Below are 15,417 nucleotides of genomic sequence, written 5' to 3' on the forward strand. Positions count from 1 at the left end.
TTCTTTATATTTGATGTCAAAATCAGGACTCATGGTAGCTATGGCAGTGATTTGGTCTGCCAGTTATTTTGGATTTCAATTCCAAAGTTCAAACTAGCCAAGCTGGCTGGGATTGCTGGGAACTCAAGTCCATAATATCCAATGTACCAAAGTTTGGGAACCACTTTAGCTGGCAACTCCCATATTCCCTGGCCCAATGGTCACAGTGGCTGGGGCAGATTGGATTTGCGGCCCAGCAGCAGGAAACTGTCTATTCCTGTTGAAAGAGCTATTTCAAAAGAAATCATATACCAATGCCCTTAAATTGTTTTTCTTTAATAATCTAAATAAAGACAAGAGTAAACTTGTTACTTATTTCTCATTTCTTATTTTGGAAATGAGAATGAGCAGCTTTCCTGCAAATCAGTACCGGTAATTCCTTATTCTTGGAACTAGTGTTTGTGCACTGGAACTATTACTTGTACTCAGAACTAGAGAGAAACTACATTAATATATAGCAGTTTTAGTGCAGCATTGAAAGAATTATTCCTCTGCTTACAATTCTTAAAAGTCTTAAAAGTTGTTTGCTTGAGGGTATGTCTGGTTGGTTTTTTTTTAAAATGGGACAGAGCCAAGTAAGCATACACTAGAGAAATACTGGTATAGTTTCAACTAAACAGATGACTAAGAGAAATATATTTCACTTTGCTTTAAAAGCATCATTTCCCATCTTTCCTCATATTTAATTTTGATTCACTCACATTAAACAATGGGCACTGTGAGGCTTTCTGAAGCAATAATCCCATAACCAGAGTGCAAGAAGTTTAGAAATGTCAAATGGACTAAATTTGATTATGTAATTGAATTATACAAATTTTTATGAGGCAAGAATCTTATTATATGGCAAAATGTTAATGAAACCCTTCTCCATCTCTGTTCTTCTTAGACATGCTTAGTCAGTACATTTATTATGACCAACTAAAATGCCTCAAGTGTGTGAAAACTTCCAAGTTGTCCAGGGTTCGTCTGGCTAGATGGCACAAAAATTAGGAACTGTGACAGGAAAGAAAAAATGTTGTTTTTTAAACTTCAGATATTGAGATTACAGGAATTATTAGTAGATGTGCAGATGTCACATTACTTGGGATAAAGAGGCAACTTTGGGACCAGAGGTTTTTCTTTTTAATTCTGGGCTTCGTCTTTAACCAAAAGTAAATATAAATGTTTTCCTTCATATATAAGGAATAAAGATATTCCCATATGTACACAGCTATTTCCCCCATGTCTTTCATCAACATAGATTGGTTATAACATTGTGCCATTTTTTTCTAGTCAGTAAATGGGGAAAAATGAATCTTGCACAATTGGAAGGAAAGTTCATACTCTTAATATTTAACACCCTCTTCCCCCTCATCTTTCTGTATAATCCAGGACAATTTTGCAGACTGTTTCATAATCTATGTGTTGTCTTATTATAGGAGGGATTGCTAAACTCGGGAATCTTGGGGAAATGGTGAAAAGCTCTCTGTCTGATTTCTGGTGACCCCCAACCCTTGTATTTCAATGGGACACATTTCTATTCTACTCAGGAAGTTCAGGGCTACAAAGGACAAGAAGTGAAGAGAGGTACTTACAGGAGGGCAAAATGAGGGCCGTGCCCCCTCAATTTTTTTTTGCCCCTTCACAAGATTTTATTTCAGTCCACAAATTTCTAACATTACAGTAGATGGAAAGTTCAGCTGAGCTTTAAAAAATACAGTTTAGGCACTGAAAGAAAAAGGGCTGACAAAGTAACCAAAACGAAGCAAACACAGCAAATATGAATGCATCCAAGCCCGTTGAAGACTCTCTGATTTTGTTCCTGTTGTTTTCAAGTTTGTATTGGGTTAAAATAAACCAAATTGGGGAGATTGTATAAAAATTGAGATTGTACAGGGAGCTATTAGAAAATATTCAGGGATGAACAAAGTGTGTATCGATCTCCTAAAGAAAGAAGGAAAGAATGGGAACAAAAACTGGGACTTTGTGATCTTTTTAATTAGCTTGCAGATGCCCTTTAAGAATTCTAAGTGTGAATAATTTTCAATGTTTGCAGTGCCAGAAATTTGATCATTGAAATAATATTTTACAGAAGCAGCAACAAAATTCTTATTTGGGGGAGAATGCCATCATTTCATCCAATCCCTTAGAAACATACTTGGCAAGTTATGCTGCCTGAACTTTATTTTATTTGCACAACATTGGATTTCCCTCAGTGCATCGTGTAAATGTACAGCAATCTAAATCAAAAGTATCTCGTGTGTGGAAGGTGAAAGTATTGAACACAATGATAAGGAACATAAAGACAGGCATGCCTCTCATTCCCTCACACAGTTTATCCATATATTTATCAATTATATCGCATGAATATTTGGAATGCTGTAATTGAGTATCATGGGCCATAGGAGTAAGCATAACTGAAGCCAATGTTTCCAATCTTAAGCATTACTACCTAAGCATTCCCGTTGATTTCAGTGGATATTGTTCTAGGTAAGCATTTTTATGAGTCCAAGCCAACACTTAGATTTCTTACATAATAATCCTAATTGTAATAAGCTTCTTTCTTTAATCTCAGTGAGACTGGTTGTGCTAATTGGTTTAAGTACAAATTGGAGTACGATGGGTAAACAATTGCCACTGTATAAAAAGATGAAATTAACTTTGTTTAAAGCCATGAAGGTTACTATTGTTTAGAGAAGCTTGAGAGATTAATTTTGGAAACAAATATATGCTGCAAATTGGACTTATGATAGTTGATGTAGAAATTATAATAGCCACTGTCGTTTGAACAGAAAGCATTCATATTCAGTTTGTTCTTTTTCAGTAACATGTTATGAAAATATGTAAATCGATGAAATTTATATTATGATGCTTGGTGGTAAGTGGTACCTCTAGAGAACAAAAAGATTGCTTTGCAATTATGAATACAATTGTTTAGAGTCTGTGTCGCAATGAAATATAATAATGTTCAACAATTGTTATCCTAACCTGCAGCATTCCCTTCCTCCAAAGTACAGGTGCACAGCTTTGAGATGGCAAGTTGTATTCATTAAATTAAAGGAATTTGAGAAGTAGTAGAACTTGTAATTTTAAATTAATGGAAGCAGTAAATTAAAGGAATTTTATTTTTATCATAACATTAACTACTGAATTTAAGGCAGATATACCAAGAAAACATTGCTGTGGGTCCTCTTAGAGTCTGGAGATGCCTTTCTAAATTCCGGTGCATTCAAGGTTAGTCTCATTGAAAAATTATCTTGGTATATTGATAGCTAAATTAAGATTAGCAAAAGCAGAATTGAAAGATCTGCTTGATAAACCTTGGAAATCATGTATTAGCTTCATGTTTAAGAGCAAAGACCCCCAAACGTCTAAGGAAGATTGTGGTTGAGTAATTACAATACATTACAATAATTTTATGTAACTGATAAAATTAGAATAATGTAGAAGTAATAGAATTGACAGTATTTCATTTTTATAGTGTTATATAAGTAATGGGAGGCTTTGGGGAAATAACTCTCAGAACAGAAGAAGAGAGAAGATAGCTGTATTATATTATGTTTCAAATGTTTAAATAAAAAAAAATTAAGATTAAAATTAAATTAAAAATTAAAAAGATATATTGATAGTGGGAAGAGGATTCCCTTCCTTTCAGCCATAGTACTATTTTGCCCTTGAATATTTCAGGTTACAATTGGAACAATATACATTCAAATATAGCTATAGTTTACTTGAGTCTGTGTAGTGTTGAGCTGCAGAAGATGCCCTATCCCAGGAATGCATAACTGTGAAAATTGGAGAGAGGTCCTATATTTTCCATATTTGTATAAAAGGGAATTTTAGCAAATGTATGTTGGTATTCCATCTTTTATGCAATTGTTAAAAGTACAGGAGATCTTTACCCAGTTAACGCTCTGGCAAACCTATGTTTTGGATGACTTGGGGGGGGGGGGGGGGGGGGACAAGGAACTGAGAAACTGCAAGTCACTTCTGGAGTGAGAGAATTGGCCATCTGCAAGGACGTTGCCCAGGGGACACCTGGATGTTTTGATGTTTTACCATCCTTATGGGAGGCTTCTCTCATGTCCTCACATGTGGAGCTGGAGGTGAAAGAGGGAGCTCATTTGTGTTCTCCTTGGATTCGAACTGACAGCCTTCAGGTCAGCAACCCAACCTTCAAGTCAGCAATCAGCAGTGCCGGCACAATGCTTTAACCCGTTGCGGCACCGGGGGGCTCCTATCAAGGCAGATAATCCATAATATCTGCTATGAACTGGATTATCTGAGTCCACACTGTCATATAATCCAGTTCAATGTGGATTTTATACAGCTGTGTGGAAAGGGCCTTACTCCTACCTTCTGCTGCTCCATCTAGCCTGGAAGTCTTAACTCTGACTAGTAATGTTTCCAGGTCTTCCCCATCCCCTACTCTTTGTCCCCTTTAGCTGGAAGACACCTTTCAATGCTTCACAGGTGAAAGCTGGGACACACGTGGCCAAGCAACATCAGCGTGTGGCAAAGGGTATTAATGAGGAAGCACACACAAACCAGGGAAGCTTGTGGCAGTTTGCTATTGCCGGAGCCTAGTGGGGAGGGCATGATTCTGTCATCTCCTGTCACCTTCCCCTGATAAGTTTCCCTTTGCACTTTGAATTAAATTTGCAGTAATTGAGTTAAGCTGAAGATAAATAAAAAATGAAAAAAGGGGAGAAAATTTTTAAAAGATGCTGAAAGCATGGAATGACTGGTGATAAATTGGGACTATCCTGCAAAACTGGAACAGGAATGCTGAGGCCTTAAGTCTCAGACCTTTTGCATGGAAAAGGCCCTTTGCTACTACAAAATGACTTATCAGATAGACAAACAATATCAGAGAAGTTGTGTTTTTGCTTCCTGAATTATTTGTTTACCAAAAGACTATACACACATACACACACACACACACACACACACATATATATATAGGTAAAGGTTTTCCCCTGACGTTAAGTCCAGTCATGACCGACTCTGGGGGTTGGTGCTCATCTCCATTTCTAAGCCGAAGAGCTGGCGTTGTCCATAGACACCTCCAAGGTCATGTGGCTGGCATGACTACATGGAGTGCCATTACCTTCCAGCCAGAACGGTACCCATTGATCTACTCATATTTGCATGTTTTCGAACTGCTAGTTTGGCAGGAGCTGGGGCTAACATTCCGCTCCTGGGATTTGAACCTGGGACCTTTCGGTCTGCAAGTACAGCAGCTCAGCGCTTTAACACACTGCGCCACCATATATATATATATATATACACACACACACAATCTGCCTCCATTCACAACTATGGCAACATGTCCCCCCTCCAGCCTAATTCCAGCTAATCAGACCTTGCCTCTGAAAATGTATTCTGGGCCTTTAAAATGTACCGGAGCTCAGTCACCTGCAAAAGGAGTTCTTCTTGTGCCTCGCTTTGCAGTAAGCTGAGTGGAGTTGTCAAAGTCATTCACTGTAATAAGAGAAAGGCACAAGGCCTTCTGGATGGAAAAGCTGCCAAAAGGTCTGAAAATAATCCACTTGTCTGAGACACTCTCTCCCAGAGTGGCTGATGCCTCACTAATCATTACGCCCCACTGGAACAAAAATCTGCTTACTTACGTAATTGAATGCTCCTCCGAAAATGGAGGGGAGAAACAAAACTTAGGTGGATAGAGACATAAATTCTAATAGGTATCTCCCTCAGTCATCCTTTGGGAGTCATTTATATGTGGGTTGGCCATTAGGATAATGCGTGAAGCTATTCCACCACACCTACAATTTAAAGTACGTGGTGAGGTGAACATAATTCCATGCCTTTGTTGAGGATGATTATGTTAATTTAATATGATATACGTTTACATCAAGAACTGCCACTTTTGTGGTCTCTAGAGAGAGAAAGAAGAGGCAGGATTCTCACCTCTGCTGTTTTTCAATCCTAAAATTGAGACTTTTGTTTCCCTATAAGGAGCCAGGGTCATTCTAGCCCACCTTGCCCCATAGGTTTCACCCCTAAAATATTTTTTGAGGGACAAACTGTAGGTGATAGCAGGATGCAGTACAAAGAATATTCTAGTTTTGTATAGTCTAGGAAAATGTATGGATTGTGGCAGGATGATATACTGATTGAATATTCCTTATCGGAAATGCATGGTTTTGAATTTTGAATTTTTTTTAAAAAATACTTTTGAATAACTGTATTTACATATACATCTAGTATCTTGGAGATGACACCATAGTCTAAACACAAAATTAATATATGTTCCATGTATACTTTCTAGTTTCTACGTATAGCCTAACGTTAATTTCATACACAATATTTTCATAATTATGTGCTTGAAACAAAGTTTGTGTACATTCAACCAACAAAAAGCAAAGGTGTCACAATCTTAACTATCCATATTTTGAGTTTAGGCATTCTAGAGAAGAAATCCTCAACATGCAATGGTTTTCTCTTCTTTCCAACATGTTGAGGAGGGTTTTAATGAGTGGATGAGGTAGTGGGGAAAAGACAGATATTGAGCAGAATGTGTATTTATATCTGTATCTTTGAGTGTGTGTGTGCACATGAGAGCATGCAAGAGAAAGAGGAGGAGACAGAAAGATAGGCAAGCAGATATTACCTGCAGTGTGTTTGTGTCTGAATTTATGTGTGTGTCTCTGTGTATTTATAATGGAGGGATAAGAGAGAAAATGAGAAGAAATATATGTGTGCTTCCTGCGCAAGGAAAGAGTAGAGGAGAGCATCCTATGCCTACAAGTTTATGCCCTACACAGCATGTGCTACTCATAGGGGGCTCTCAGGGGCAAACAGGTTATCCACTCCTTGTTAATGTAAAAACAGGACTTCAGAGACCTGGATTCAAATCTCCACAGCCATGAAATTCATGGGTCACCAGAGTCACCATGACCTTCCTCACTAGTTTGCTGTTCATTAAGACTAGAAAGACCACTATGTGTTCCTTGGAGGGAAGGTAATAATAATAACAATAATAATAATAATAATAATAATAATAATAATAATAATAATAATAAACAATAGACATTGACAAAATCATGATCTGCCAACTGCAAAAGGCCACCCTGCTGGGATCTGCACGCATCATCCAAAAATACATCACACAGTCCTAGACACTTGGGAAGTGTTCGGCTTGTGATTTTGTGAAACGAAATCCAGCATGTCTATCTTGTTTGCTGTGTCATACAATATAATAATAATAATAATAATAATAATAATAATAATAATAATAATAATTAAAAAATACAACAACAACAACAACAACTTTATTCTTATACCCTGCCCCATCTCCCCGAAGGGACTCGGGGTGGCTTACATGGGGCTATGCCTGGACACAACAGCACAAAATCAAAACAAAAACAATAAACAAATCAGCCAACAATAAAACATCAACATGGATAAAAATTGTCATAAAAGGTCAATATACAAAATAATGTTAAAATCATGAGTTGGATCAAAATATCTGGGCCAAGGTGTAGAAAAAATGTAGGTAGGACTTTGGTGGGGGGGGGGGGGGGAGGAATGAATATTTTTCCATGCCATGGATAACTGTCACTTTGTTTGATTTCAGCCAAAAATACATCCATATATCCTAATGAAAGCAATATGTTTTAGTTGCAAAGAACAAGTTGGACGCTAACTATTTCAGCCTGTTTCTCCTGTGCACTTCTCAGCAATGGAAGCCATTGCGGTCTCTCTCTCTGGCTCTTTCTCTTAATCAGGGCTATATTTATAAACAGCTTTGCCATGAGAGTTTCTCACTTTAATAATGAGATAAGGCCCCTGAACGCAGGCAGTGTTCTTGCTTGGGGCATGCGTCACACTCAGGAAATCCTGGTTATCCTTTCTACCTTGTGCTGGCAGCCAGCTTCAGTGCTGCCAAAGCACAGCCTGAGGAGAGCACATTCCGTTAGACAGCTACAAGTGCTTTTATGATTACTACGAGGCACCCCTCTGGCTCTGTTGCAGTGCCTCGCCACACAATCCAGGATTGCTCCCAGCTTGTAAATGGCCTTTGTCCGGGACCCCCTGGGAACGTCGGTCCCCACTCGTTTGTCTCCGAGGAACAAGAGAAGATTTTTTTTGAAGTCATACAGGTATCAGAACTGTGCCTGCCTGGTGTGGGTGGTTGTTGACAGTCCAAGCTATCTATAATTTTGTCTTGAGGCCTTCCTTGTGTAGAAAAAAAGCTGGGGAGGGTTGGGTTCTTACTGAATTGTGTTTGCCCTGGAAAATACTTTACACAATGCACTTTTGCATGTTGTCTTCCACTGCTAGCCAGTTCTAAATAAGCAGCTTAACAAGACATTTAGAAGATTAGTTTGACATAAGTATATCACACTTGAGTTAATATTTTAAAACTGGAGGTTGGATTGGGTTTTTAAAACAGAAATTAACATTTTTCAATAGTTGTTAGTCGAATAGCTGAAGTTTTGGAAATGCAGCATTGTGTGTTAATTGCTATATAGTAGTAACCAAATTTTATGCCACTCTGTCTATGCAAATAGCATTGACCTTTGTCTTATATTACAGTCACGAATGCTGACTTCCAAGCTCTTAATGAAAGCTACGTGACTTGGGAGCATGTGTAAGCAATAATATTCATTTACGTCTCTGTGCCTTACACACCAAAGAAAATAAAACAAATGTGTATTATATACATGTTTCCAGTGAGAACAAATAGATCAATTTTTTAATTAATGAATATTTGTTGAGAAACATGCTGGTAGTAGCCTCTGAGTTGGCTTTGTTGGTTTTAAATGTCATGAAACATGAGACATAATATGAAACATAATGCTTAGCTACTATTGCCAAGATTGAAATCCTGTATTCACTTACCTTGGAAATAAATTCCATTAAATTCACTAAGCCTTACGTATGAGTAGAAACACCAATCATGAACCCCATAAAGAAGAAAACTTGATCATATCCATACTTCATTGATTAATAAATATAAAATAATTCATGTTTCATATAGGTCTTATACACATAGCCAAAAGATCATTTTATACAATGATTTAAATAATTTTGTGTGTGAAACAAAGTAAGTGTACAGTAAACTATCAGAAAGCAAAAACAACACTATCTTAGCCACTCATGTTGACAATTTGGGACTTTAGAGTATTTCAAATTTTGGAAATTTGGATTAGGGAGGATTAACCTGTATTGGAAAATACAAAACTATATTCAGGTAGCAGTTGTATTCACTGGGGCTTACTATTCAACAAAATGTCTAGAACTGCACTGCATGGACACAATCCTATACACATTTATCTGGAAGTAAATCCCTTTAAACTCAGAAGTCAACATGCATACGATCGCACCATTTCTTTCTCTGCACCACCCAGAACCACATTATAGTCACCTCATTAAACATACTGGGCAAATGTGTGCATGGTACATTTCTTTCTCTTCAAATTGGCTTATTTCCAGAAAAGTGAGGAGAGGTTTGCAACTAAGATATAAAATATCAAAAAAGAATATTGTTAAAATTAAAGTCAGATTTGGAAACATAATGTCCCATGATATATGATTATCATGGATCAAGACCACATTGAGCTGGCCTTGCTTCACATTACTCTTCAATGGAGCCCCTTCATGGCAAATTGCCAGTGTAGATGTACCCCCCCCCCCCTCATGCAAAGGTGGGGTGATGATTTTCATAGTTCTTGACAGACTTTTCACTGTCATGCCAATAATTTTAGATTATCAAAATATGCCAGTTCAGGTGTGTTCTAATTTAGGAGAATTGTAGGTATTCAACCCATCCAGCAGGGATAAAGTTCTCTAGCGTTATCTCCTACACATATGTACTACACATAAAAATGCATGTTGTTTGCAGATGACAGCATAATTAGGCTTTGGTGGACCAGAGCCCATAAATTGCTGCTGTTTTCAGCTGTTACAGCATCAACTATCCATTTGAGTGATGGGGAGGGGGCAACAAAGAGTCCCATGACACCTTAAAAACTAACATAATTCCTCCACCGCCACCCCATTGATACATACAGGCAGTCCAAGAGTTACAAACATCCAACTTACAAATGACTCATAGTTAAGAATGAGGGTGAGACAACAGGAAGCAGGAGCAATCTACCCCTAGGAAGGGAAGTCACTCTTGGAAGAGTTATCCTGAGGAAAAGGTGTCTCCACTGAAGCTTTATCACCAATCCTTGCTTCCACAATAAGCCACATTTTTCAAAATCCAATTATATTATATTACAGAGTTGCTAATAATGGACAAAATAATGATACACTTAAGAGGAGAACCGTTAGAGAACTTTGTTAATGAATGGCAACCAATGATCCAATATCTCAATATAAAATTAATTTAAAAATGTACATAAAGGAAGCTAATAGACTGAAGGCAAGGAGAAAATGGATATTAATTTGGAACTTATAATATTTTTCTATGTACTATTCAAATAGAAGACTGACCCCTTATTGAAAATATATTGTCTGAGAAATTATTATGAAAAACTAATAGATGAAAGTATTGCACTGTATGCAACAAACACTTGCAATGTATGTTATTTGAATGAATTAAAATAAATAAACAATTAAAAATCCAATTATTACAGGAACAGAAAGTATGGTGAAATCTTCTGAATTGGGACAAAGACAGGGAAACAAACACCACTGGAGAGTTAACCCCTATGCTATCCATATCTCTTTCTATATACATTTGACTGGAGTTATACTTAAAATGTACCTGTTCTGACTTAAATACAAATTCAATTTGAAAACAAACCTACAGAACCTATCTTGTTTGTAACTTGGGGACTGTCTGTATATTCAAATACTTTAGATCTCATCACACACTAAACAAAACAGGGAGTCTTCATTCCATAAAGACTAACATTTTCCTCCATCACATTCTTATTTAATAAAGAATGAAATGAGGAAAGATGAGCAATCCTATCACCTCATCACATGGAGAGTAGGAAGCATCCTAGCACACTGCCACGGACCCCGTCAGATGTCATCAGCCGATGTAAGGCAACTTCTGGTGGGCTCACATAGAGGACGTGTCCTGCCAGCATGCTAGGAGGCTTCCCTGGGAATATGGGAGGTTTCTGTGTTTCATAAAGAAAAATGGGAAGCTGGGCAGTAACATTATCCCTGTCCTGGGTGGGATATAAGGTAAGGGGTGCAGCAGGTGAAGCAAGACATGGAACAATGGTTTCCCCCCACTGTCCCATGGATTCAGACCTCGGTGTGATGAGGTCCCTAGTCATTGTCTTTCCATTCTTTATAAGACAGTGTTGAATTCTCAGAGTGTAGACTACTTCCTTCTAGGAGTAAAGCTCTCAACATTTTTCAGTAAATATGGCCAGCATTGCCAGGATTCTTGGAGGGAAATAATTAAAAATGAAGATAATTACTCTTGATTAACAGAAAATAGGTTGACTCTTATTTCTCACTCATATTTTGTGGTTGAAAGAGGGATGTAGAAATGGGAACTATTGTAAAACTTGATAGCCATTTTAATATGTTTCTTTCACCTTCTTTTTGGTTATATTCATTAAACTGTGATAGAAGACTGGTGTACTTTTGTTTCACTGTAACTCAAGAATACTGCCTTCTTCCGTTGTGAGTTGTCAGTTCTTTCTACATCACTGAAATTACTGGTGACAGTGTCAGTGTCCGTAATCTTCTAAAAATTAACACATCAAAATAGTTGCTTCCAAACTCTTAGAGCTGTTCTCTTTTTCAGCTTCAGGGTATTGGGATACTCTGAAATAAGTGTAGGACTTAGATGAAAGCATAAAGGAGGTTTTTGTGTGCATTTCTAGAGAATTGGTTGGTAAGAGGTAGACATTTTGATTCTTATATTGTACCTAAAACCAAATTTTGCAATAGTTAAAAATTATGAATAGCTTGGAACATGAATTTTGGCTTTGCTCAGGGCTCAGGCAAAGAAATGATGTGAGGAAATGGATGAAAAGTGGAAGGTCTTTCTTTTGGCTATATTGTGATAAAGTGGTGACCATATCATATGTTAGCATTTTATTGTCACATAATTTTTAAAAAATGGAGAAAGGAGGATTCTGGAGCAACTTGCTTTTCTACAGCATATGGGAAGACTGTTGAATAGAACATTTTCCCCCAAAACATATATATTTATATAGGGAATAATGCAAGAATTCAGAATGTTCAGAATATTCAGGAATGAATTTCATTGGAGTTGGGAAATCATGATGAAGAGAATCATAGCTGGTTAGGTTCGTTGCAGTTTGGGACTTATTCTGCTCAAAACATCATCAGAATGGGATATTTTCATGTGTATAAAATAACATTTTTTGTATATGAAATAGTATTTTCTGCATTGCAAAAACACTGCATAAATGTACAGTAGAGTCTCACTTATCCAACATCCGCTTATCCAACGTTCTGGATTATCCAACACAGTTTGCCTCCTGCCCCAATCCACAGCTGTTTCTCTAGACAGCAAGAATTAAACATTTTATGGATTTAATTTCCAACAGTGTTGCTACTGTAAGTTCATTTTATGCAATTCTATCTTTATTTGTAGTCAATTTGTTAGTAGCCAATGTTTTTGTAGTCAATGTTTTCAATATATTGCGATGTTTTGGTGCTAAATTCATAAATACAGTAATTACTACATAACGTTACCATGTTTTGGACTGCTTTTTCTGACGATTTGTTGTAAAACATGATGTTTTTGGTGCTTAATTCGTAAAATCATAATGTAATTTGACATTTCCTGAATCCCTCCTTATTATCCAACATTTCTGCTTATCCAGTGTTCTGTCGGCCTGTTTATGTTGGATAAGTGAGACTCTACTATACTATTTTTGTGTAGACAATTCCATTTACAGCATTGAAGATATTATGTGTAAGAAGAAACAGAAAATGTTCTTACCTGTGTAGATGTTTCCATTGCCGCTCATTATTTTACTTTTGAAATGAAATAATATTATATCCTAGTTGCAAAGTAAATCTTGTATTCAAAAATCATTACAACTTATTGCATTCTTTAGTTAATTTATTTATTTACCTTATTTATACCCTGCCTTTCTCTACCCCAAAGGGGACTCAAGGTGGCTTACATATGGCAATTATTCAATGCCTTAAACACTTACAAAACATAAGCTTAAAATAAATTGAGTTAAAATTAATACATATTAAACATTTAAAAACATTACATTCAATATTAAAATCATGCCATCCAGAAATTATAGTCTAAGGCTGTTTCATAGTCATTACACATATTCCAAATCTATTATTCACTGCGTTAAACATACTAGCATTACCCCCTTTTATGTCACTCTGTCCATGTGTTTCACTGTGATAGAGAATCTCCATGGATAGTTGTTGGAGGCTCTCCATGAAATTTGGAAACTGGTACTCCTGGATTCCAGTTCACATAGAAAAGTATAGTAAGGTGACCAATTGGTGTAGTTCCAGAGACATTCTGTTCCTTGGACTCTCTAAGATTGCACAGGTTGCCAAAAATGCCAACAAGAAGAGGAAAAACAAAACTAAAAATGGCTGGAATTCTTCTGCTTCTGATAAACATTTTTGAAATGTTAGCAACTGTAATGTTACCTTGAAATTTATCTAAAGAGTATATTGTTCCTAGAGCTTCAGAAAGAGGCAATTCATTTTTAAAAAAACTGAAGTCTGGAAAGCCAAGAGCTACAGCAATGGCTATGAATGCTGCAGGCTTCATGGAATGCTGTGACTATCCCTGCACAGTTAGTGGAAGGCTTCATCTTCACTTTTCACATGTATAGAAGATATAACAGTGAGACCAAAGCAGGGTGAAACTAGTATGCTTCTAGTCTTCATTTCTTTAATTTCAGTAAAAATTGGAACATCTTCAGAGGGCTCAGTAGTTCCAGAGAAGTATGTAAACTGGTAGCATATTACACTGAAGATGCCAGCCACAGGTGTAGGTGGAATACCAGGAGAAAATGTTGCTAGAACACAGCTAAACAGCCTGAAAACTACACAACACCCCAGCGATTCCAGCCCTGAAAGCCTTTGACAATACAGTGGAATATTCTTCATCTCCAAAGGAGCCTCCAGTGGTGCAGTGGTTAAACCTTGTGCCAGCAGGTCTGATGACCAATAGGTCAGCGGTTCCAGGGAGAGAGGGTGAGCTCCCTCTGTCAGCTCCAGCTCCCCATGTGGAGACATGAGAGAAGCTTCCCACAAGGATAGCAAAAGCATCAAACATCTGAGCATCCCCTGGGCAATGTGCTTGCAGACGGCCAGTTCTCTCACACCAGAAGCGACTTGCAATTTCTCAAGTCGCTCCTGACATTAAAAGAAAAATCTCTCCAAAACATCAAAATGACCCTCACTCCCGCCCTCTCCTCCTCCTCCTCCTCCTCCTCCTTTGTATTTGCAAAAAATGAAGATAAACAGAATTTTGAAACCTCTGTTTTAACATAAGTGTAGAAATCAAATATAAATGACTTTGTGGCTTTGTGAAAAGCAGAGTGTTCTGTTTTAAGAATCCAACTGGTGAAAGATCTTGAGTTCATCATAATATTTATGTGGAAAGATAAAGATACAGATATTTTTAGTAGATAAAGGTCAGGTCTAACCAGCCTCTGGTATCATTCATTTCATTTTGTGAAGAAAAATTGTTTAAGACAAAATTAAGGAAAAAGCCTGGAGTGTATTTGCAAGTCTATACATTGTTACACGGACATAATTTTTATTGAACTGAGTGAAATATAATTCTTTGTAAATAAACACTGGATAAGCAAACAAGTATTTTTTTAAGATTCTTCAGATTTTGTGATATTTTCCCATCCTCAAGCACTAGGGAAATAATAACTGTATATATATAATGGAAAATTTAGTATTGTTTTGTGTGTTCCTTTGTTTTACTCCATACGGTTTTCCTGCTTTGGTTTCCTTCTAGGATGTTTCTTCTGGCTGAGAGGTTTTGTCATGCCAACCTCAGGCAGATATGAGAAAGGTTTATGTAAATGGAACTAAACTTAGTGCAATCATTTAATTATTGCATAGGCCCCTACATTCCCACTGCTTCTTCTGTTCTGGCATGAGTTATTTCAGTATTTCTGCTATTAATGAACCAAAAATATGTTAACCACACATAAATACAATATGTAGTCCAGAATGGACAAGGACTGCAAACTACATGGGCCCTTTGATATTCTGCTCTGTTCTCACACTCCTCATCAATTTTTTAGACTTCTTCATGATTAGAAAATGAAAGTGACAGCACTGACCTACCAATTGCACTTACAACATGCCTTGATACCAGGTTCTCCTTGTTCTCTTAAAATTATAAAACAAGAGCACCTTTAGAAAAAGCATTCCTGTGGCAATGGCAAGTGTCTGCATTAAGAAGACCATAAAAAACAA

The 15,417-nt window shown here is 37.1% G+C and overlaps 1 protein-coding gene across 11 annotated transcripts in view; it reads left to right on the top strand.

The window, feature by feature from the left end:
- The window catches only part of pde4d (phosphodiesterase 4D), an 830,388-nt gene that overhangs the window by 589,988 nt on the left and 224,983 nt on the right, over window positions 1-15,417 (top strand). The window contains exon 1 of one of the 11 annotated variants that reach the window (XM_008102875.3): window positions 7,133-8,144. The exons of the other annotated variants lie outside the window; for them this stretch is intronic. Within the exon in view, the coding sequence (XP_008101082.1) occupies window positions 8,056-8,144 (89 nt within the window). The 5' untranslated portion in view covers window positions 7,133-8,055. Of the gene's footprint in view, window positions 1-7,132; window positions 8,145-15,417 lie in introns of those variants that run through there. 11 annotated transcript variants of the gene reach the window in all.

Source organism: Anolis carolinensis, chromosome 2, assembly GCF_035594765.1.
Source record: "Anolis carolinensis isolate JA03-04 chromosome 2, rAnoCar3.1.pri, whole genome shotgun sequence".
NCBI lineage: Eukaryota > Metazoa > Chordata > Lepidosauria > Squamata > Dactyloidae > Anolis > Anolis carolinensis.